The sequence below is a fragment of the Chrysochloris asiatica genome, unplaced genomic scaffold (genome assembly GCF_000296735.1).
Source record: "Chrysochloris asiatica unplaced genomic scaffold, ChrAsi1.0 scaffold00014, whole genome shotgun sequence".
Lineage (NCBI taxonomy): Eukaryota > Metazoa > Chordata > Mammalia > Afrosoricida > Chrysochloridae > Chrysochloris > Chrysochloris asiatica.
Window position 1 is genome coordinate 3,306,073 of NW_006408532.1, and position 23,247 is coordinate 3,329,319.

Genomic DNA, 23,247 nt, shown 5'->3' on the forward strand with positions numbered 1-23,247 from the left:
TCTCTTGGTCCCTTGACCTCTTGGGCTGACCAGGCCTCTGTGCTGTTTGGACAATTGTTAAAAGACCTCTTTTGTTGTTGTTAACTTGTATAGTGTTTCTGAGGAGCAGGTGGTGGGTTTGAACTGCCAACCTTGCAGTTAGCAGTCTAGGGCTTATACTATAGGGTCATACTAGAACTCATAGCTCTACCAATCATGTCAGAAGGCACCCCACTACACGCTCAGCTCTTTTGTTCCACCGGTTAGATTGCATGTTATCTCTTACCATACTCCTGGTTCTACTGTTGAGCTATCTCTAGTGCTATAGCTTTCCTCACTTATTTTTGAACACCTTAGGAAGTATCAAGAGAAGATAGATGGAAAAAAAGAAGATAGAAAGAATCCACAGAGTCATGTACCAAAATTAATTGGTCAATGTTCAATCATTTCATGCAGTAACATGATAAAAAAAAAAAAGCATGACGGAAAATGTTTAAGTTGCACTGAAGGCACTAGTGAAAAAACAAGGCTCCAGGAATTAACAGAATATCAAAGCAATGCTGGAAGGGCTCACTGGTCAATGCCAAGAAATATGGAAGACCAACCTGGCCAACCACTGGAAAAGATCAATATTTGTGCCCATTTCAAAGAAAAACAATACAATAGAATGTAGGAATGATCAAACAGTATGACACACAGGTAAAATTTTGCTTAAGGCAATTTGTAAATGGTTGAAAAAGTACATCAATAGGGAACTGACAGAAAATCAAGCTAGATTCAGAAGAGGATGTGGAGCAGGAGATACTGCTGATGTCAGATGGATCTAAGCTGTAAGCAGAGAATACCAGAAAGATGTTTGTTGTTATTGTTAAGTGCTGTTGAGTTGGTTCTGATTCATATCGACCCTAGATAGGGTTTCCAAAGAGCAACTGGTGGATCTGAACCATCGACTTTTCGGTTAGCAGTCCAGTGCTTATCCTACAGTGCCACACCAGAAATTACCTGTGTTTTACTGATTATGCAAAGGCATTCAACTGTGTGAATATGAATACCACTGTGAAGAATGGGAATTCCAGAACACTTAATTGTGTTCATGTGGAACCTGTACATAGACCAAGAGGCAGCTGTTCAAACAGAACATAGGGATACTGTATGGTTTAAAATCAGGAAAGGTGTGTTTCAGGATTGTATCATTTCACCATACTTATTCAATCTGTATGTTGATCAAAGAATCCATGAATTCAGATATATGAAGAAGAATGAAGTATCAGAATTGGAGGAAGTCTCACTAACAATCTGTAATATGCATATGACACAATCTTGCTTGCTGTAAGTGAAGAGGACTTGAAGCACTTACCAATGAAGATCAAAGACCTCAATATAAATAAAACAAATCCTAACCTTGGCAACACTTTCAAATAAGCAACATCATGATAAACTGATAAAAGATTGAAGTTATTAAGAATTTTATTTTCCTTGGATCCCCAATCAATGTCCATGGAAGCAGCAGTCAGAAAATCAACTGACACATTATATGGAGCAACTCTACTGCAAAAAACCTCTTAAAGTGCTCAAAAGCAAAGATACCATTTTGAGGACTAAGATGTGCCTGACTCGAGCTATAGCATGTTCAGTAGCCTCATATGTATATGAAAGCTGGACAATGAATAAGGAAGGTCAAATAATTGATGCCCTTGAATTATGCTGTTGGTTAAAATATTACATATACCATGAATGCCAGAAGAATAACCAAATCTGTGTTGGAAGAAGTATAGCCAGAATGCTCCTTAGAAGGGAGGATAGAGAGAATTTTTCATGTACTTTGAATATGTTGTCAAGAGGGACCATTCCCTGGAGAAGGACTTCATGTTTGGTAGAGGATTAGTGAAAAAGAGGAACAGGTATAGCTTGAAGAGGGTAAATACTACTAAAATCCATGACTGCCTTATGAATATTAGTTTCCCTTGCCTACAATTGTAAAATAGACACTTGAGGGGGATAGAAAGGAATGTTGGGAAACATGATTAGAGAAAACGTGTAAGCTCGCCTTCAGCCTATAACTTGATTGGAATACCTAAAAGGGGTTCTACAACTTGCCCAGTGAAATAGGCCTCATGCAAAGCCTTTACAGAGTATAGGATCTTAGGTGGAATCCTGATCCCATCCACAACCTTGTGAGGTGAGACATTCCCACTAGAAAGGACAAGCAGACTGGAACAGCTACAGTGACAGAAGATACATCTTCATGATGAACCTGACCTATACTCAGAGCGGTAGTTACTCTAAATACCAACAGAGAGGGAAAGAGTCTTCAAATCAAGTATCAATGCTATCCGCTCTGTACACAGGGTAGATAGGGATGGGCAACTTACACATTGGCTACCTAAAATGATGGGGCAATAAAGGCACCAAGTGACTTAGCTTACAAGGTTTCAAGAGGGAGTTTAGTTTAAGAGTATGGGGGGGAAAGAAAGAGTCGCCACTGAATAGCTGTCATCTTGTCTAGAGTCTGGTGAAAAGAGATGGGGATAAGATTCGTAAGATTCAATAGTGAATAACTGTTATTATGACTAATCGCTACTGTCACAATTGTAAAGGTGGAAGTTTTGTAACAAAAAAAGGGGAGTGGTTAATCTTACAGTCCAGAAACAGAGGACCCTAGGACCATCAAGAGAGGAATGCACAAGCAGAATGTGGGACCTTATCCAGAGAAGCAGCAGTGCCAGAGATGGAGGCAGAGATGGGGGAATGGAGAGGGGGAGCGGCTGAGGACTCTAGATTGATGGACTAAGAAGAGAAGGAATAAGAGCTGGTGGCCAGGAGCAGACTTGCAGAATGTGCCCTTCAGAGATGTAAATTATTATATATGCCTGAGTGGGTTTTTCTGTTTGTGTGTTTTTTAAAACGCTAAAGTGGATAGAGAGAAATACTGTTAACTGATGGTACATGGAAAGGACTATAATCAATGTAATGAAACAAGGTATTTGATTTGTTGAATGTAAAACTGATGATATGCCCTGTAAACTTTCACTCTAAAAACCTTAAATTAAAAAAAAAAAAAACCACACAAAAGAAACCCCCCCCCTCCAAAAAAAAAACCTATCTATATGGCAAGAAACTGAGAACAGCAACTTGTATGTTTAGAAGGAAACCTCAGGTAGCAGTATGTGTTTGTTAATGAGAAAGTCAGAAAAGGAAGGGTAAGAATGACTGCGTAACTCAAAGGATGTTTTACATATATATATTGTTGTTCAGTGCCGTTAAGCCAAATCCAACTCATCACTGTTGCTGTTATGTGCCGTGGAGTCGGTTCCGACCCATAGCGACCCTGTACAAGGTTTCCGAGGCTGTAAATCTTTACGGGAACAGAACGCCTCATCTTTCTCCCATGGAACAGCTGGTGGTTTCAAACTGCCGTCCCTGGGCTTCACAGCCCGATTCATAACCACTACGCTACTAGAGCCAGAGCTCCTTGAATCCAACTCATAGCGACCCTGTATAGGGTTTCTAAGGAGCTGCTGGTGAGTTTGAACCATAGACCCTGCAGTTCAAACTGACCTTATGGTCAAGTGCTTACCCTACAATGCCATACCAGGATTGTGAATAATGAGGATTTAGTAAGGAATCCTGTTCACGGCAGTCTCAAGTCACCCTTCTCAATTTCTAGCAATAAACAAATAAATGCACACATCTATTTTGTTCACATATGGCAAACTGGAGTGTAAAATCCCACCAATATTATTTCTAACCACTGAGTATGGTTGTGATTTCTAGGTTTAAAGTTTTTGTGTAGAGTACCTGAAGGAATTGAGCCCTGATTTGGCGCTGGAGGCTAAGCACAGGGCTGGTAACTACAAAATCTGTAGTTTAAACCTACCAGTCAATCTTGGAAACCCTATATAAAGGGTTTCTGAGTTGATGGCACACAACAACAGTCATGACTGGAGGAAAGGCAAAAGCACTTGAAGTGTCACTATGCACTATTTTAAATCAAAATTATAAACTTATTACTAGGAAACAAGGGAAGCAGACTTTTGTTGTCTACATTGCCCCAACTTAAATGACCAACCACAGAGGAGTTGTTCCATGATGGGATACTACAGAACCATCAAAATTATGTTTAAGAAGTTTCTGCATTAACATTGGAAAAATTCTTATGACACAATACTGAGAGAAAAGAACGGATTCAATCATAGAAAAAAAAAAATTTGTAGAAAAGACTGAAAGGAAATAGCACAAACTTTTCCACCAGGGGTTAATTCTGATTAGTGATATTGCATTATTTCTTGGACTTTTCTGGGTTTTCTCCAAACAAACAAAACTCTCACCAGAAACAAAAATCATTTTAAAAGTTGACATGTTTTGCTTGTTTTTGTTTTAGAACTCAGTACCTGTTCCCAACTTTTAAACCATGGGAGTATGTATGTTCTGTAATTGAAAATACCGAAAAGTGATCCTAAGGTTGAAGATGACTTTCATACTTCCATTTAACAGTTATTAGATGCTTAAGGAGCTGAGCCACCGGGAGGCTTCTACCAGCTGCCTTAGACCCCACCTGCTACTACTTTCAAAAATGGTGACTGCAGACACCACACTACCACCTGTGGCAGATGAGGGAGGACAGAGTACAGGGGCTGGCCTGAGAGGCCAGGGTCCATCAGTCCTGTTCTGTGGGAACACGGGAGGCCATTTGTTTTCTTTACCAGCTTCCCTCCTCTAACCACTTATCTACATCTATCTGTCACGACCTTTTCACGCTCCCACTTCTGACAGCTCCCAGATACACTGAGTCAAACTTCACTGAAAGCAAACTATCTCAGCAACTGACACAGGCAGAAAACACTGCCTGATTGCTGTCCTACATCAATACCAGCATATAAATCCTTCCTTAACAAGATGGCTCAAAATAAATAAACATGCAACTCTAATGTATATACAACTCTCTGGGGAGTCTATTTGTTCTTGGCTTTAGAGGTTTCACATGGAGAACCTAGTCTCTTTTAACTACCCAAAAGATTTCCCTGGGAGGAAATTAGCACTGTAAAGAACCTTCTGTTAACATAGGCCCTGAGTTCAGTACTTGCATGTGCAGTAGCTTATTGAAAGCTTACATCACCTGTCAGTAATGCATAGCTGTTGTGTTCTGTTGAGTTGACTCTGACTCACAGGACTGTTCTATAGGGTTTCCAAGGCTGGAATCTTTATGGAAGCAGATTGCTACATCTTTCTCTGGCTGGTGGGTTGAAACTATCAATCTTTTGGTTAGCAGCTGAGTGCTTAAACACTGCATCACCAGGACTCCTTCAGTAAAGATTGTTGTTGTTAAGTGTTGTCAGGTTAATTCTGACTCACAGCAACCCTGTACAGGGTTCCAAGGAGCAGCCAGTGGGTTTGAACTGCCAATCTTGCAGTTAGCATTCCAGTGCTTATCCTACAGCACCACACCAGGACTTCTGTAATGATTAGCCCATTTTCATCTGAAGGCAATAGTGCAGAGAGGATGGGGGCTCTGGAATCAAACAGTACCAAGTTCACATCTCAGCTTTGCGACTTCCTAGCTATATGCCTTTGGGTAAGTTGTTCCGAAATGGAGGTAAGAATATTTACCTCATGGGAAATATGGCTTGTTAAGTGCTTTTGAAAGCTAATACATAATTAGTGACTAATAGTACTCGTCTCACCTCAGAAACCCTGTACAGGGTCTCTATAAATTGGAACTGACTCCATAGCACATAACAACAACAACAATTATTACTATATCCTAAGTGAGGTACTGGGCTAAAGGAAATAACAGTCTGAGACAGACCTAGTGACAAAGGTCAGGACTGGGCAGCTCAAGGAGCTACAAGAGGCATGTATACAAAGAACCTGACAGGCCCTACTCTGGAATTGAAGGGTGATTCATCCTGAGACCTGCTCTACACTCAAGTCTTGGAAGCACCAGGATCCAGAAAGTCTGTTCAGCTGGGGAGACCAACTCTCTCACACCCATGAATCCTTGCAATAACTGTCCATCACCAAGCATCACTGGGCACACACCTTCTCTGAAATCCCAAAGAGTTCAATTTAACAACAGATGCAACAGTCTCATACCTGGAGTTGAAAAATTTGTTAGGGAATCCCCAACCTACAAAATCTTTCTCGGCATATTCCCATAGGCAGTTACTTCCTCCTCTACAAGCCTAAGCATTGTCTCTTCTAAAAAGGGGGTAATCAACAGTACCAACTTTCAAGGTGTCATGAGGATAGAAGCTTAGAACAGTGCCTAGCACATAATCACTACTGAAATTATTACTAAAGGTGAACCTCAGGAAGGTCAAGTGCTTTTCCAGGGTGAATCAAATCGGTAAACTGCACAGCTGGATCGAAACACAAGTCAGTCTGTTCAAGTCTAGTGTGTGTTCCAACCAGAGGAGAACAATCTACTTTTAGGAGGTAGCACCTCAAGACACACTTGCAGTGCCCCTCTAGGAAACTAAACCACCACTTTGGCAAAGTGGTGTTTTTGTTGTTGCTGTTGTTACATGCCGTAGAGTAGGTTCCAACTCAGAGTGACCTTGGTTTCCAAGGAGTGGCTAGTGGGTTTGAACCTCTGACTTTGTGGTTAGCAGTCCAGTGCTCATCTTATAGCACTACATCAGGATAAAGATTAGAACACTGAAAATTCTATGCCTCAATGCATTTCCTGAGTTATTATTTATTTGCTCAGACATGAGCTATGTATGGTTCATTCAAATTTTCTGCAAGTTTGAATCTAAGACTACAAAAGCTCCACTAGTGTCAAATCCAGGAGTAGCTGCTATACAGTTCTACAATCCTCTTGTCTTCAGGTTACCTCAAGCCTATGAAAGCCTCAAAAAGCCCCTGGGAGTGCCACTGAGCAACTCTTTGGCAGAGTGGATTTTGCTGAATACACACAACCAATCGATAGCATCCACATAGCAGTCAGGGAATTCTTTGCAACTTGTCTGAATTTACACACAGGATCGGACACACAGGCTGTTCAGGCTTAATGAGACCTTAGAGATCACCCAGTTTAGGGTTTCATTTGCCACATTGAAGGAATTGAGGCTTAGGGCAGGGATATGACTTGTCTTAATGTCACCCATTAAAGACAGAGCCGTGGTCATAATTCACATCCCCACACTACCAGTCCACGGCTTAAACAGACTAGCTCTCTTGCTTCACAAGGTATTTTCATGTTTACTCATCTATAGTAGGTGTAGTCACATACTGAATCAAGGGTATTATAAAAAGCACAGCTTTCAACAATGTCGTACGGACCTAAAATAGATTTAAAAAATCTTATTTTGGGTAACAACTAAAATGAGGTCCAAAGTAAGTGGAGCGTTGAGTTATCAGTTTTATTCCACCATCTAAATCTGTTTGGGAACCAGAGCTAAAGGCTGCCAGTTCCAATGTGTGGACAATAATAGATTCAGCTACAAGGCAGAGGGTACCTAACTAGAACACTGTCCTTGGAATGAACACTTAAAAGACAGTGTGAACACTAAAGGGACCAAGAACATAAGCAGCATTCAGCACAGTGCTCCACACAAGGTTGGAGCTGACTACATGAGAGTGGAAACAATTTCAACTAAGCAGCATGTCTTTAGATGAAAGAAAGCTAAGCTCTCTTCTGAAGAGAAGGCAGTTACAGGGAGGTACTGAGGTAGTTTGATCCTCATATTGAATACTCTCTTGGTAAATGCCAGTTTGGAAGCAGTAATGCTGAATGCTGTCTCCTGTGAGAATTTATAATGCTTGTAAATGTAGAAAAATCTGATCTTGATGTTCAGGACCTTGGTAGACTGTTAGCTATGAAGTGTCAAGGATAAGGAAGTGATTCAAAAAAAACAAAACCAACGTTGGATGAACACTCATATGTTGTACTTCCACTGATTCCATTATGCCAACCACCTGAGAAAACTGACACACTGTCATGAGAAACCATGGATTACTACACAGGAATTCTCAAAAGGGTGGATCTGTATATAATTCAGCTTTCAGCCAGACCAAAAATACTTACTGATAATATATAATGGCCTTCCTAAGTTATGGCTGGCATTTACTATCTACCCTTTTTTGTTTACATTTTCCCCAAACCCACTCCCCTGCCAGCTTTGGCATGTTTGGGTAGCACCCCTGTCTCACTGTCCTTGCCACTCTCCCGCGGCCATATGTAAGTGAGATCAACTTCAATGGAAATAGCTTCAACTTGGTATAATTTTTCAACAAGGGCTAACCTTACAAAGCATCTGTAATTTTAGATTCCATACAGAGGGAAGCAGACGAGATGAACTATTCCAAGAACACTGTAGAGAAATACAGGAGTGCTCAGGCTAGATGGCTTTGTTTGGTAAGCTTTCCAGGCTGGATGGCAAATAGATTTCAGCTTCAGAATCAACTCCAATTGGCTGGCAGGAGTTGTTCATAAGGCTGTTCTGGAAAACATTCTGTATTCAGGTCTAGGGTTTCCAAGGAGCATCTGTTGAGTTTGAACATTAGTACCTACCTAGTAACAGTGCTATACTGTGAGAGGTCATGTATGCATGCAAAGAAAGCAACTAGGGAAGTGCCTGGCACATAGTAAGCCACTGATAAACAAGAATTACCTTAAAAAGTTATAATTCTTCTTAATATTATTTAAAAAGACCAGATGTTTGCCATATACCAAAATACCACTGTCGTGGAGTTAATTCTGACTCTTAATGACCCTACAGGACTGCTCCACAGGGTTTCTAAGACTGGAAATCTTTACAGAAGCAGACTGCCTCATCTTTCTCCTGCAGAGCAGCTTAACCCACTGAGTCACCAGGATGCTGTCATTTGCCAAAGGTTTCATTATAGAGTTTTTCAGTCATATAAAAAGTATGGCAGAAGATGGGTTTAAGTTTGGATCTTGCACACCTAAGTTTGAGTCTCTGAGTCCCTGACTTTCTCAGAAATAAGTGGCATATGGTAAAATTGGGGCATTGGACACAACTACCCCATCAGAAGGCCTACAGCTATAATGGCATCAGAAGACCTACAGCTATAATGTGGACTCTCACCACTAACTCAGAGAAGACAGGCAGTTTTCTGTGAAATCAGCAGGGCTGCTGGGTAAATGCCGCACACAGACACTTACCACTTAGAAGAACTTGCCGCAGGGGGCAAGTGAAATCTCTGCTTCTGACTGACACAGGCTGGACGAGCAGAGGAGACCATCCATCAGTGTCAGAAAAGATCGGAAGCACCTGGCTAGTCAGTTGAAATAAAATAAATTATTTACTGATCTCAGAATCCAGCTGCTCACTTTAATGTTCATGAAGAGTGTGCTGTTGCTGCCCTGTACTTTGTGGTGGATTCTGTTTCAGAGGGAAAGAGTTCTGGATGGGTGGGTACAGGTTTTTTTTTAAGTTGTTATTAGGATGAAGGGGTGTTAACCATCTGCTTTGCAAGGAGGGAAAGGAGCACTGGTGGTGCATTGGTTAAGTGCTCAGCTGCTAAATGAAATATTGGTGGTTTGAACCCACCAGGTGACAGGGAAGTCAACTTCTGTAAAGATTTACATTTCTGTCTTACAGGGTTGGTATGAGTCAGAAGCGAATCATTGACATTGAGTTAGGTTTGGTTTTGCAAGGAGGGGGAAGGGGTCTGAACTTACATACCTAATCACCTCTACAAGGGAAAAGAGGATGAACGTACTTTTTCACTGCATAATACTCACAGGCACAGTTTATCTAATTGTAATAAAATCCCTTATAACTAATCAATGAATTTTCTGATTGTAATGCTAAACACTGAACTTAATTCATTTATTGAAACAAATATTTCTGACAACATCTGTTGCAGAAGAGCTTCAGAACTGTCATTTTCCATAAGAAGGTGCCGTGTGTGCTGCTGGGAGCACTTTCTGGATGCCCAGGACCTGGCTTCCAGTGGTCCTACCTCTGAGAATCACTGCTCTAGGGAGACATGTCTACAGTTCTATCATCAGGCATTTCTTCCTGACAAGTTTCCAAGTGATGACAGGGAAACTTTGCCCAGAGAGCCACCACTTAATCTCAGTGATCTGGTTAAATACTTTTGAGAAGGTAAACTAGGAGAGACTGTTGTAGGTAAAATAAATAGTAATGACAATGATAACAGTACTATAAAGCTACAATTTAGTAAACTACTTTGAGGCAGACACTTTCATGATTCAAAAAGGCCAACATTGTAATTTCCTCTTTATAAAGGACAAAAACTAAGTTAGAAAGGGAAGAGACTTGCTCAAGGTAACACTGCAGGAATGTGAATCCTGGAAAGGTAATTCAATCCAGACTGATTCCAGAGCTTGGGCTTCTTTCTACAGAAACTTCTGAATTTTTTCTTTTTTAAAAAATAATGAGGGGCATTCCGAAAGTTTGTGAAAAAATTGCACCATCTTTTAATTCCATTTTTCCACAGATTTTTTTGACATCTATTCATATATTAGAATATGATTAGAGTTTTTGCACTTGGAAAAAACAGGGAAAGAAGTCCATGGCCTTGGGTATTTTTCTGATATACAAACTCTGGTAGCATAGTGGTTACAAATCAAGCTGTGAACCACAAGGTCAGCAGTTGAAAACTACCAGCTGTTCTGCAGGAGAAAGATGAAGCTTTCTCTTCCTGTAAAGATTTATAGCCTCGGACCCTGTACAGGGTCATTATGAGTTAGAACCGACTCCATATCACATAACCACCAACCACCACCACCTTTGGAGAATGAGCAAGGATAAATCTACTACATAACTCACCTGGGAAAATCCTCACCTTGGACCTTTGTCTCAACTGCAGTCTAGCCACTTACTGGACTTCCTTAAACTAGCCCTGCTCAGAAGTAAACAAGACTCTTTATTACTGGGGAAGAGCTGTAGGCAAACACAAACTAGGTGTCTGAGTTGGTGTTAAGTGCCCTTGAGTCGATTCTGACCCACAGTGATCCCGTATAGGGCTTCCAAATAGCAGCTGGTGAGCTTGAACCACCGACCTTGCAGTTCAAACAACTTTGCAGTCTGATGCATTAGCCCACAGTGCCATACCAGGACTCTGATGTCTGAGTTGTTGTTGTTATGTGCTGTGGAGTTGGTTCCGACTCATAGCGAACCTGCATAGGGTTTCTGAGGCTGTAAATCTTTACGGGAGCAGAAAGCCTCATCTTTCTCCCGCCAAACAGTTGGCAGTTTCGAACTGCTGATCCTGAGGTCAGCAGCCTGATTCATAACCACTACACTACCAGAGCTCCTTCAATGTCTGAGTAGCACTGTCATTTCAGTAAACTTTTACTGAAAATATAAAACATACATAAAAAGTGAATACATTATAAGAGGATATTTACAACTTGATGAATTTTCCAAGTCTATATATATGTATGCATTAAGGAACTCTGGTAGCGTAGTAGTTACGAATTGGGTTGTGAACCGCAAGGTCAGCAATTGGAAACTACCAGCTGTTCCGCGGGAGAAAGATGAGGCATTCTGCGCCTGTAAAGATTTACAGCCTCGGAAACCCTGTGCAGGGTCACTATGAGTCGGAATTGACTCCACGGCATACCACCACCACCACCACCACCACCATATATGTACGCATTAACACCTAGATCAAAAAACAGAACATAGCCCACCTTCCAGAAGCTGTTCTCCAGATACCTCCAAAAACAACTCTCTTTACATTTTACTCTATACACTGTTTTTGAATATTACATAAGTAGAATCATACAGTATGTATTCTTTCGTGTCTGGTTTCTTTTTGAGCAGCTTTATTATATTTCTTTCTATGGGAGACACCAGGAAAAATAGCTCCAGAAAGCACCAAAAATTCAGTAATTTTGTGTTTTAAGAATCAAGATGACATATGTGATGTTTATCATTTTAGATGTTTAGGGTCCTTTTTGAGAAAAGAAAGGAACAGGTATTGAGAAGAATGAAAGGTAGGTACTGTGTTCAAGGTTGTTATGTGCTACTGAGTTGGTTCCCACTCACAGTGACCTCATGCAAACCATGGCCCAGCCCTGTGTCATCCTCTCAATGTTTGTGTTAGCTCCCACTGCTGCAGTCACTGTGTCAATTTACCTGGTTCCCTGTTGTTTTACCGACACTCTACTTTACAAAGCATGATGTCCTTCTCCAGGGACTGGTCCCTCCTGATGACATGTCCAAAGTACATGAGACAAAGTCTCTTCATCTTCCCTTCTAAGGAGCATTCTGATTGTATTTCTTCCAACACAGATTTGTTTGTTCTTTCAGTAGTCCATGGTATATTGAATATTCTTTGTTAATATTATCATTCAAAGTCATCAATTATTTTCTGATCTTCCTTATTCATTGTCTAGTTTTCAGTGCCTATGAGGTGACTGAAAAAATATCATGATTTGGGTCAGGCAAACTGTAGTCTTCAAAGTGACATCTTAGCTTTCTAGCACTATAAAGACATCTCTTGCATCAGCTTTGCCCAACGAAATATGTCATTTGATTTTGACTGCTGCTTCCATGGGTGCCTATTACAGATCCAAGTGAGATGGACTCCTAGACAACTTTAATGTTTTCTCCATTTATAATGATGTGCTTATTGGTCCATCTGTGAGGGCTTTTGTTTTATGTTGAGGTGTAATCCATACTAAAGCCTGTATTCTTTAATCACTATCAGCAAGTGACCAAGTCCTCTTCACTTTCATCAAGGTAGATTGTATCACCTGCATGTTACAGGTTGTTAATGAGTCTTCCTCCAATGCTGATGTCACATTCTTCTTCAGTTAGTCCAACTTCTTGGATTATTTGCTTAGCATACTGATTGAATAAGTATGGTGAAAGGATACAATCTTGACTTCTAACTTTACTGATTTTAACACATGTTCTCTTTGAACAACTGCCTCTTGGTTCTGCACGAATACAAATGTTCTGGAATTCTTATTCTTTGCAATGTTATATATAATTTATTATGATCCACACAGTTGAATGGCTTTGCATAGTCAATGAAAAACAGGTAAACATCTTTCTGGTATGTACTGCTTTCAGCCAAGATCCATCTGACATCAGCAATGATATCCCTAGTTTCCACATCCTCTTCTGAATATGGTGTACCTTTCTGGAAGTTCCCTGTCAATGTACTGCTACAACTAGTTTTGAATTATCTTGAGTAAAATTTTACTTGTATGTGATATTGTTGATAATTTCTGCATTCTGTTGGACCATGTTTCTTCAGAATGGGCACAACTATGGCTTGCTTCCACATGGTTGTCTGGTTGACTTTTAAATTTCTTGGCATAAATGAGTGACCACCTCCAGCACTACATCCTGTAATCTGTCAAGTTCTGGAGCCATGATTTTCACCAACATTTTCAGTGTATCTTGGATTTCTTCCTTCAATACCCTAAGTTTTGATCATGGCACCTCCTGAAATGGCTGAACATCAACCAATTCTTTTTGGTATAGTGGCTCTGTGTTCCTTTCATCTTCTTTTGATGCTCCCTGCATTGTTCAATATTTTGCCCAGAGAATCCTTCAAATTGCAAGTTGAGGTTTGAATTTTTTCTTTAGTTCTCTCAGCTTGAGAAACGCTGAACGTGTTCTTTCCTTTGTTTTTATAACTCTCAATCTTTGCATATTTCATTATATACTTTACTTTGTCTTCTAGAGTCTTTCTTTGAAAATTTCATTCAGCTCTTTTACATCATCATTTCTTGCAGTTGCTTTAGCTACTCTATGTTCATGAGCAAATTTCTGAGTCTCTCTGCCATTCATTTTGGTAGTTTCTTTCTTTCCAGTCTTTTTAATGATCTTTTGCTTTCTTCATGTATGATGTCCTCAATGTCATCCACTTTTGTGGTCTTTGGTCATTAGTGCTCAATGTATTAAATTTATTCTTGAGATGGTCTCTAAATCCAGGTGGGATATACTTAAGGTCATATTTTGGCTCTCTTGAAGCTGCTTTTTATTTTCTTCAGCTTCAACTTGAATTTGCATTGATGGTCTGTTCCACAGTTGGCCCCTGGCCTTGTTATGACTGATGACACTGAGTTTCTCTATCATTTCTTTCCCCAGATATAGTCTATTCCTGTGTATTTCATCTAGTGAGGTCCACGTGTATAGTCATGGATTATATTAATGAAAAACAGTTTTTGAAATAAACATGGTCTTATCATGTGATCTCTATTGTTATTTCTATCATCAAGGCCATATTTTCCAAATGTTTATCCCTCTTTTTGTTTCCAATTTTTACATTCTAATCACCAGTAGTTACCAATACATCTTGACTGCAGGTTTGATCAATTTCAGATTTCAAAAGTTTATCAAAATCTTCAATGTCTTTATCTTTAGCATTAGTGACTGATGTGTAAATTTGAATATAGTTGTATATAACTGTTACTTCTTACAGATGTATGGATGTTATCCTATCATCAACAGCACTGTATTTCAGGATAGATCTTGAAATGTTCTTTGGACAATTAATGTGATGCCACGATCTTCAATTTGTTATTCCTGGCAAAGTAGACCATATGACTGTCTGATTTTAAATGACCAGTATCAGTCCATTTCAGCTCAGTAATGCCTAGGTTATCGATTTTTTGTGTGTTCCATTTAACTTTTGATGACTTCAAATTTTCCTAGATTCATACTTGGTATATTCCATGTTCTGATTATTAATGAATACTTGCAGCTGTTTCTTCTCATTTTGAGGCATACCACCACAACAAATGAAGCGTAAAAGCTTTGTTCCATCTATGTCATTAAGGTTGATTCTACTTTGAGGAGGAGGGAGCTTGAGTGGTGCAGTGGGTTATGCACTGGGGCTGCTAACCATAATGTCAGCAGTTCAAGTCCAATAGCCGCTTCATGGGGAACAAATGAGGCTTTCTGCTCCCATAAAGATTTACAACCTCAGAAATCCTATACAGGGTCTCTATGAGTCAAAACCGACTCGATGGCACACAACTACCACCACCTACCACTTTGAGGAGGCGTTGTTTCCCAGTTGCATTTAGAGTGCCTTCCAACTTGAAAGGTGTCTTGGTGGCACTATGGGGTAAGCATTTGGCAGTTTACTACAAGATTGGTGGTTCAAATCCACCAGCTACTTCGTGGGAGAAAGATGAGGCTGTTTGTTCCTGTACTGGTTTACAATCTTGGAAACCCTATGCTGCTGTTGTTGTTAAGAGCCGTCAAGTCGGTTCTGATACATTCTGTCCCATAGGGTTGCTATGAATTGGAATTGACTTGATGGCAGTGGATTGGGTTTGGGGTTTGGTTCAAATCTGAGGGCCACATCTTCCAGCACAATATCACACAATGTTCGGCTGATAATTTACTTTTCAGTGGCTAATTTTTAAGAAATGGACTGCCTCTCCCATCTCCCTAGTCTGTCTTAGTCTGTAAGCGCCTCTGAAAGCTTCCAATATCAGAGCAATATGCAAGGCCCCAAAAGTTCAACAAACTGACAGATGAGTGGTGGGGTTCAAAGTTAAAAAAACAAACAGACCCACTGCCATCAAGTTGATTCCAACTCATAGTGACCCTGTATAGGGTTTCTGAGACTTTAAATTTTTTATGGGAACAGAAAGGTTCCTCTTTCTCCTACAGAGTGTCTGGTGGATTTGAACTGCGACAACCTTTCAGTTAGCAGTCACTGTATATCCTACAGAACCACTGGGTTGTTGTTAAGTACTCAAGTGGGTTCCGAACAATAGCGATCCTGTACAGGGTTTCCAAGGAGCAGCTTGTGAGTTTGAACCGCTAAACCTTGCAGCCCAGCACATTAACCCACACCATCACACCAGGGTTATTGGGTGCTAATTCATTTGTTTATCTTGTTAGAATCATCAACATCCTGCCAGTTAACACTTACTGAGCACCTTTCTAAGTAATCTGAATGTGTTGTAATATTTTATCTTCATAATTACCCATCTAAGAGATAAAGGGACTCCTGGAGTGGCGCTGTAGGGTCAGCACTGGATTTCAAACCAAAAGGTTGGCAGTTCAAACCCACCAGGCTACTCCTTGGAAACCCGACATAGTGTCACTATGAGTCAGAACCCACTGATGGCACATAGCAACAACGAAATTAAAAACAACAACAAAAAAAATCCCCCAACTAAACAAACCAACAAAAAACCCACTACCATCAAGTCAAATTTGACCCTTATATACTGTTTCCAGGACTGTAAATATTTAAAGGAGCAGACAGCCTCATCTTTCACCATGAAGCAGCTGATGGGTTTGAACTGATCTTGTAGTTAGCAGCCCAAAGCCTACCCCACAGTGTCACCAGGGCTCCTTATCTATAATAGGTAAGCAAGATGAAGCTTTCTGCTCTCACAAAGATCTATAAACCTCAGAAAACCTGTACTGGGTCACTATGAGTTGGAAACAACTCAAAAGCACTTAAAAACATTATCTTCATTTTACAAAGGAAGAAACTGAAACTCTGAAACATTTGCCCATGGTAATAAAGCTAGTAAATGAGCCAGTATTTCAGCTTAGGTTTATGACTCCTGAGACCATCTTTTATGAGCTATCTTATACTGCTTCTCTCCTACCAAATGCTTACCAGTGGACAGACCCTTTACTGAGTGCTTTACATGTAGTGCCTTATTTCCCCACAGCAATCCTAGTAAACCAACAGTACTGATATTCCCCCCTTATACAGAATGGAATTGAGCCTCAGATAATTAAGACACTTACCTAAAATGATACAACTGGTTAATGGTAGAGCCAAAAGGTAAACAAGTTGGGAATCCAAGAGCTTACTCTTATTTATTTACTAAGTTGTACTTTCAGCATATTTCAAATTCCTGTCAGGTCTTGTTGGGAAGGAATATTTGAGGTTAATTTAAAATCAGCCATATTCAGGCAGTGTGGTGGTGGGTAGGATGTATCTTTAGAAGGTTCTTTGGGGTGTGGAATCTGGCAAATTAAAGATATTATCTTCAATGGCATTGTTTGCCCAGTAGTGGTGAACCAACTTGTTTACATTGTGGCTCTACCATTAATCAGTTGTATCACTTTTAGATGCAAGTATCTGCGGATAACCTTTCCCAGAAGAGCCTGACCTGAATGCCACAAATGGGGCTATAAACACTCTGCAAAGAGTACATGGGTTGTTTTTTATATGCATCATGGAAAGTGCAAATAGGCTCTTACTCTGTTATTTTAGTTAAAATAATTAACCAGCCTAGTCAGTTTGCTCCTTTTCATTTGAACTTTCCTTATTGTCTGCCCCTGATAGTTATAGGACTTGGGTGTTTGGTCTTTCTGTCTCATGGGATAAAATCCTAAAATGACAAAAGCCAGAATATGGTAAACAGTTATATAAATGAAATACAGTTTTATCCCTGCTCCAAGCCATATTCATACTAATGCCAACATTAGAAAATATTTTATTGTGAGACACATACAAAGCATTTATGAGAAATGTATAATTAATGTGTCTTAGAGTTAGAATTAAAATTTTCCACCTTCAGAGACTAGACAAATGAGACCCAGAAGGGGGCAGTATGGCAGAACCAGGGTACAGTTTCTTGACTGGGCCAGCTGGAATCCTTGCCCATCTCTCCCCAATCCCTGCCACCTTTATTAAAGGGTACGTCAGGGCTCAGAGCAGGTGTACTCGAGTAAGTCAGGCCAGGGCTCTGTTCCTGACACCACTATCACCTACCTGCTGTGTCAGCTTGGGCTATGTGTGAGCTTCCTATGTCACCTGTTTGGACCTCATTTAACGTCTCTGCTAAATGGGACAGTAAAAATGCCTACCCTTTGGGTAGTTAAATGGCATTCAGCACAGTTGTATAGCACTAAACACAGTAATTAATCCATGGCCAAGAAAACAAAAACAAAACCCCACCAAACTCAACTGCCTTGGAGAGGATTTCCATTCATACTGACCCTCATAAACATCCTTTATTATGATGTTAACAATACTGTATTAATGTCATGCTGGTTACTATATTCCTCCTGTTAGGTTTAAGTCAAAACAACAATGCAGCATTTAATGGGAACAAATTAACTCCTAATATTAATTGAAAAAAAATGAGTTCCAGAGTATCTGGTGGAGGATTCAAATACAACCCCTGAGAGATCACTAAAAAGTTGGGTGTGTAAAGCCATGAATGAATAAGCCATGGGGAAGAAAAGGCAAATGACAATTTTAAAAAGTGGTGCTAAGGACAGCACCTAAGAGAATTACAGAATGAAAGAATTATTGGAACTTCTCAGAAGTCAATCAGTTTGAAAGGAATCTTTGATTCTACTGCCAATCTTCTGCTTCATAAAAAAGTAGAAAAGAGAGATCACAAAGGTGGAAAAAAGGATGTACTTCAAATTTCATTGTCTAAACATTTTCTGTGAAAACAAATTACTTTTAGTCATTCAGATCACACAAAAGTTGTATGCTGTTTTTCCCCCTATTTCTATGTTGACTATTGATATAGGGAGTTTTGTTCATCATCTGTTCCCCGACTTACCTAACTGTACATCAGTTGTGAATCGTAGTCTGTGAATCATGCTGACTTTGAATGACTTGTAATGGTGACTGCTAAGCATATCCTGTACTGTAGCTATGTCAATTTGTGAATCCTCCTCAAAAGTCCCGTCTGCCCTTGAACCTGGGGAGAAAAAAAGCATTTTAATATATAAAGATACATGAGGCTTGGCAAATGGTGTCTGCTTAAAATGCTTTGAGATATATTAAAATAATATGGGTTATTTAATTTGGAGAAGAAAAGGCACAGTTACTACTTAGTAATGCCATTCCAGTAAACAGAATGGTAACATATTAATCATTCAATATTTAATTGTACAAACACTGCTTATTTTACGGCAGACTCTTGGCTGGGCAGTCACCAGAAGCTCCTGGTCTACACAATATTAAAGTTGAAATCACAAGAGTGTGAGTAGTCACATGTCTAGTTTCTTTTTCAAATACTTATTTTCTGATCATAAAAGTAATACATGTTCCTGGCAGAATTGTTTTCTTTTCCAAGGTTCCAAGCTGTCTAGTTAATAGTTTCCTGTCCTGCATCCCACAGCATCCATGTTGGTTCAGGCTTGAGCCTTGTCTTCTCATGCTTGGATGGCTGTGACAGTCTTCTCAGTGGCTGCCCAGACACCAGGCTCTCTCTGAAACCCATCCTTCTAAAGTTTGGATCATACACCCACTCATCAAATGTTCGTTGTTGTTGTTAAAAGTGCTGTTGAGTCGGTTCCGACACACAGTGACCCTATATAGGGTTTCCAAAGAATGGCTGGTGAGTTTGAACTGTTGACCTTGTGGGTCAAGCTGACCTTGCAGTCTAGTGCTTTATCCCACAGTGCCACACCAGGACTCCCATCAAATGTTTAGTGAAAGATTTATTGTTGTGTGCCGTCGAGTCGGTTCCGACCCATAGCGACCCCGTACAGGGTTTCCGAGGCTATAAATCTTTATGGGAGCAGAAAGCCTCATCTTTCTCCCACGGAGCGGCTGGTAGTTTTGAACTGCTGACCTTAAGGTTTGCAGCCTGATTTGTAACCACTACGCTACCAGAGCTCCATGCTAAAAGCCCAGGGACGTGATTTTGGAGACATACAAAAAGACAGGTGATCAAAATCTTCCCTGCCTTCCTGAGGCCCCCCAGAAGCAGCACCCCCCTTTTTTTTTTCCAAGGCAGCTTCTTGCTAACTGAAATACATTTTTTCAGACTTATTTGTCACTTCTCACACATACCCCTTGGCTCCTCCCGAATTCTTCAGACTGTATACAGGTCCAAGTTTTTCCACTTCTATGCTTAGTTCACATAGTATGCTTGACCTAGAATACCCGCTTCCATTTTTACCCTGGACATGTCAAAATTCCACCAAACATCTCAAACCCTACCTTCTCCAAGAAATCTTTTCAGATGGCACTGGTTGACAATGAATTCCCATAGCAGTGGACTTGAGGGCCATGTAGACCTAGGTTTAACTCCCAACTTTGTTACTTACTCTGTAATATTGGGCAAGTGACTTTACCTCTCTGAACCCAAGTTTTTTTATCGACAGAATGTCAAAATGTATGTACAGAATCTAATACCTCCACAAAAGATGCTAATATACAATACATAGTGACCATGATTATTTTTATTCTATTGTAGAGGAATGCATTCCGTCTTACTCGAGTAGTTTAGTGATTGTTTTGTCCTAATTTGAAAGCTCTATGAAAACCAATGAAGTTTTGTATTTATCTCTCTCTCTTCTGCAAGCAGTTATGATATCTGGCAACTGAAATTCTTTCAGTAAATTTTGCTAAACAAATAACATATGATTGATTAATAGCTAACTGGACTGAGAACTACAAGGTTCGTGGTTTGAGCCTGCCATTCACTCTGGAAGAACGACAAGGCTTTCTGCTCCCTCGAAGATTTAAAGCCATGGAAACACTATACAGGGTTGCAATGGGTCAGAACTGACTCGACGATACTTAACAACAATAATGTATGAGTGTGTAATATTCATATTATACAGATGAGGAATCTGAGATTTTGGGAGGTCCAAAGGAGCTCTGGTAGCATAGTGGTTATGAATCCAGCTGTGAACCACAAGGTCAGCAGTTTGAAACTACAAGCGGTTCCATGGGAGAAAGATGAGGCTTTCTGCTCCTGTAATGATTTACAGCCTCAGAAACCCTGTACAGGGTCACTATGAGTCGAAACCAACTCCATGGCACATAACTACCACCACCCAAGGTCCACTGGTGTGGTGCTGTAGGATAATCACTGGACTGATAACCTCAAGGTTCAAACCCACCAGCCACTCCTCAGAAATCTATACAGGGTCACCATGAGTTGGAACCAACTTGTCAGCATTTAGCAACAACAAGGCCCATTAGGAAAGATAAACTCTCTCTCGGCCCACAGCATTTGAAATGTAGCCTTTGGAAGGTGAGCAGCTGATGCCATTTGCTGATGGGAGAGGGAAAGGAAGAGAGAGGATGGATGCGTTCAACCAGAAAAAAAGTACTTGTTTAGCAGAGACTAACAAGAGAAGGATACCCTAGTCCTCTAGGGTGTTGAGTACCCAGAGACAGCTGCACAGGGAAGCTCAGAGAGCTCCTTGGGGGCAGAACTGGAGGAATAGAAAATTTTAGATTTGGGTATAAAATTAGGAAATTCTGTCATATAACTGGAAGTCTAACACTTTTACTATTTTTCCTTCCCCCAGTTATTGCTTACAGGACAAGATTTTAAGTCAATTTTGGTTTAACTCATTTCTGAGGAATTGTGTATTCTATTTCCAAACACTAAAATTCCCAACTTGAACCATCTTAGCACCTACAATAATACATTTCCCTCAGTTAGGATGCAGCCTCACTCTTAATTGGTTTTTCACTGAATGTCTACAGTAGAGGCACTCTGGAAGAACTTTCTCTTCTCTCTATGTCTATTCCATCCGGCTTCCTCCCTATTCCTTCTGAAGAGCTTAGTGCAAAAAATATTCCAAGAAAGACTCAGTGAAGCTAAGCCTCCAAATTTATTTCAGGTCCTTCTGTTATCCCCCTCTAACTATAGCTTGCATTTTTCCTTCACCGCAGTAAATATCTGTTTTTCCCTCTAGAATGTAACCCCCAAGACAGCAGGGAAAGTGACTGCTTTACTCACCATTCTGGCCCAGACCCTGCTAGTGCTACTATGTACAGAATCAGGCAGGAGGTGAATAAAAATTTACTGGATGAATACCAGGTGCTATTGTCCACAGGAAAGGGAGGCTCAGACAGGGCATAATTTAACCACCCTCACACTGCTAGCATGGAGCAGAGTTGCACTCAAGGTCTATAAGGGTCCCAGGTAAACTCTGTTTCCTTTCCTTGGAGCTCGTGTGTTTTAAGGAGCGATGCCACGATGTTGACCACACAAGTAATGGCCATAATCTAAAGTAGGAAGCTAGCTAGGATTTAGAGTTTAGAACAATCATTCACTTCCTCGATCTGTTTTTACCAAAACGTAGCTGCCAAAATGTTTATTTTTCTTTTATAACCTTTTATACATGAGAATTATGGAGAATTTGATAAAATATTAAAATCCCTTACAATTTTCAAAATCATTTAACGTCATCTTTTCTGAGAAAATGCCATGATTAACTACAGTTTAGCTATGAACTCAAGAAAATGTTTTCTTTGCTAATGAGTATTTTCTAAATATTGCAGGTATTTGATTTGGAAAGAGATAACAGCTCATTATGCTAAAATGTCAATTACAAAAAAGAAAAAACCCACACTAAAGATTTTTACATTTTATGATGTTGGATTAAAACCAATTTAAAAATTACTATAACGTGACATATAATTTTTTACCGAGCAATTTCAATGCCAGCTGCTAATAAAGCATCTTAGCTATAAATGATAATTCAGATGCTTTTAGATAAAGTGGTGCATAAATATGGCTGGAAATTGATTTAGCTTCTTATAGAAGCTACTGAAGAATGACCTATTTTGTTTAATACACCAGCTAATGTAGTCCTAAAAGCTCCAACAAGTGCCAGTTTTCACTCCTAAATTTGCTATAGGAGATTAATGAAAATTTTATATTTTGCTAAAATGTTAATAATGGGCAGATGAGATGATACGATTTTAGTAGGGGTCTTAAAAAGCTATGGAATAACCAGCAAGGCGTGTCAATTTCCTTATATTAATTTTGTTTAAGACTTATATGGTTGGAGCTAGCACAGCACACTGTTTCTTGCACTGACCTTCTACTCTCTGATGTTAAATTCATATCCCATTTGAAAATTTAAGTCCCCATTGATACTTGGGTGAGCTCTGAGTCTTGTCTCAGCTGACAAGAGGCATGTTTACTTCTATGATCAAAAGCAACTGTGGGAGAAGACATGGAATGAACAATCTGACACTTGCCTCCAATACATGCTATGTATTCCAAAGCAAGTATCTGTTGAATGTGATAAATGTCTGTCGCAGAGTTCCACTACCATTTCTCAAAATAGGCCCAGGAGTGTTGCTGCTTGATGGGGGCATGTACACAGATTTAGTCACCCATGCAACCTGCAACCACCTCTCTCTCTGCTAGCACTATGCTAAATTGTGGGGGTACAACAGTGAGGATTAGATAGGGTTCTTAAAAAAAAAAAAAGTATTTCTCTTTATCCACTTTAGCTTTTTTAAAAAAACAAACAAACAAAAAAACCCACTCAGGCATATACAATAAATTACATCTCCAAAGGGCACATTCTGCAAGTCTGCTCCTGGCCACCAGCTCTTAGTCCTTCTCTTCTTAGTGGATGATTCTAGAGTCCTCAGCTG

General features: G+C 40.0%; 1 protein-coding gene across 4 annotated transcripts in view; it reads right to left on the reverse strand.

The window, feature by feature from the left end:
* Window positions 1–23,247, reverse strand: part of MAPKAP1 (mitogen-activated protein kinase associated protein 1) — a 432,218-nt gene that overhangs the window by 41,171 nt on the left and 367,800 nt on the right. For 3 of the 4 annotated variants that reach the window (XM_006834768.1, XM_006834767.1, XM_006834769.1), the window contains one exon: window positions 18,443–18,583. The exons of the other annotated variant lie outside the window; for it this stretch is intronic. In XM_006834768.1, the coding sequence (XP_006834831.1) occupies window positions 18,443–18,583 (141 nt within the window). The remainder of the gene's footprint in view (window positions 1–18,442; window positions 18,584–23,247) is intronic. 4 annotated transcript variants of the gene reach the window in all.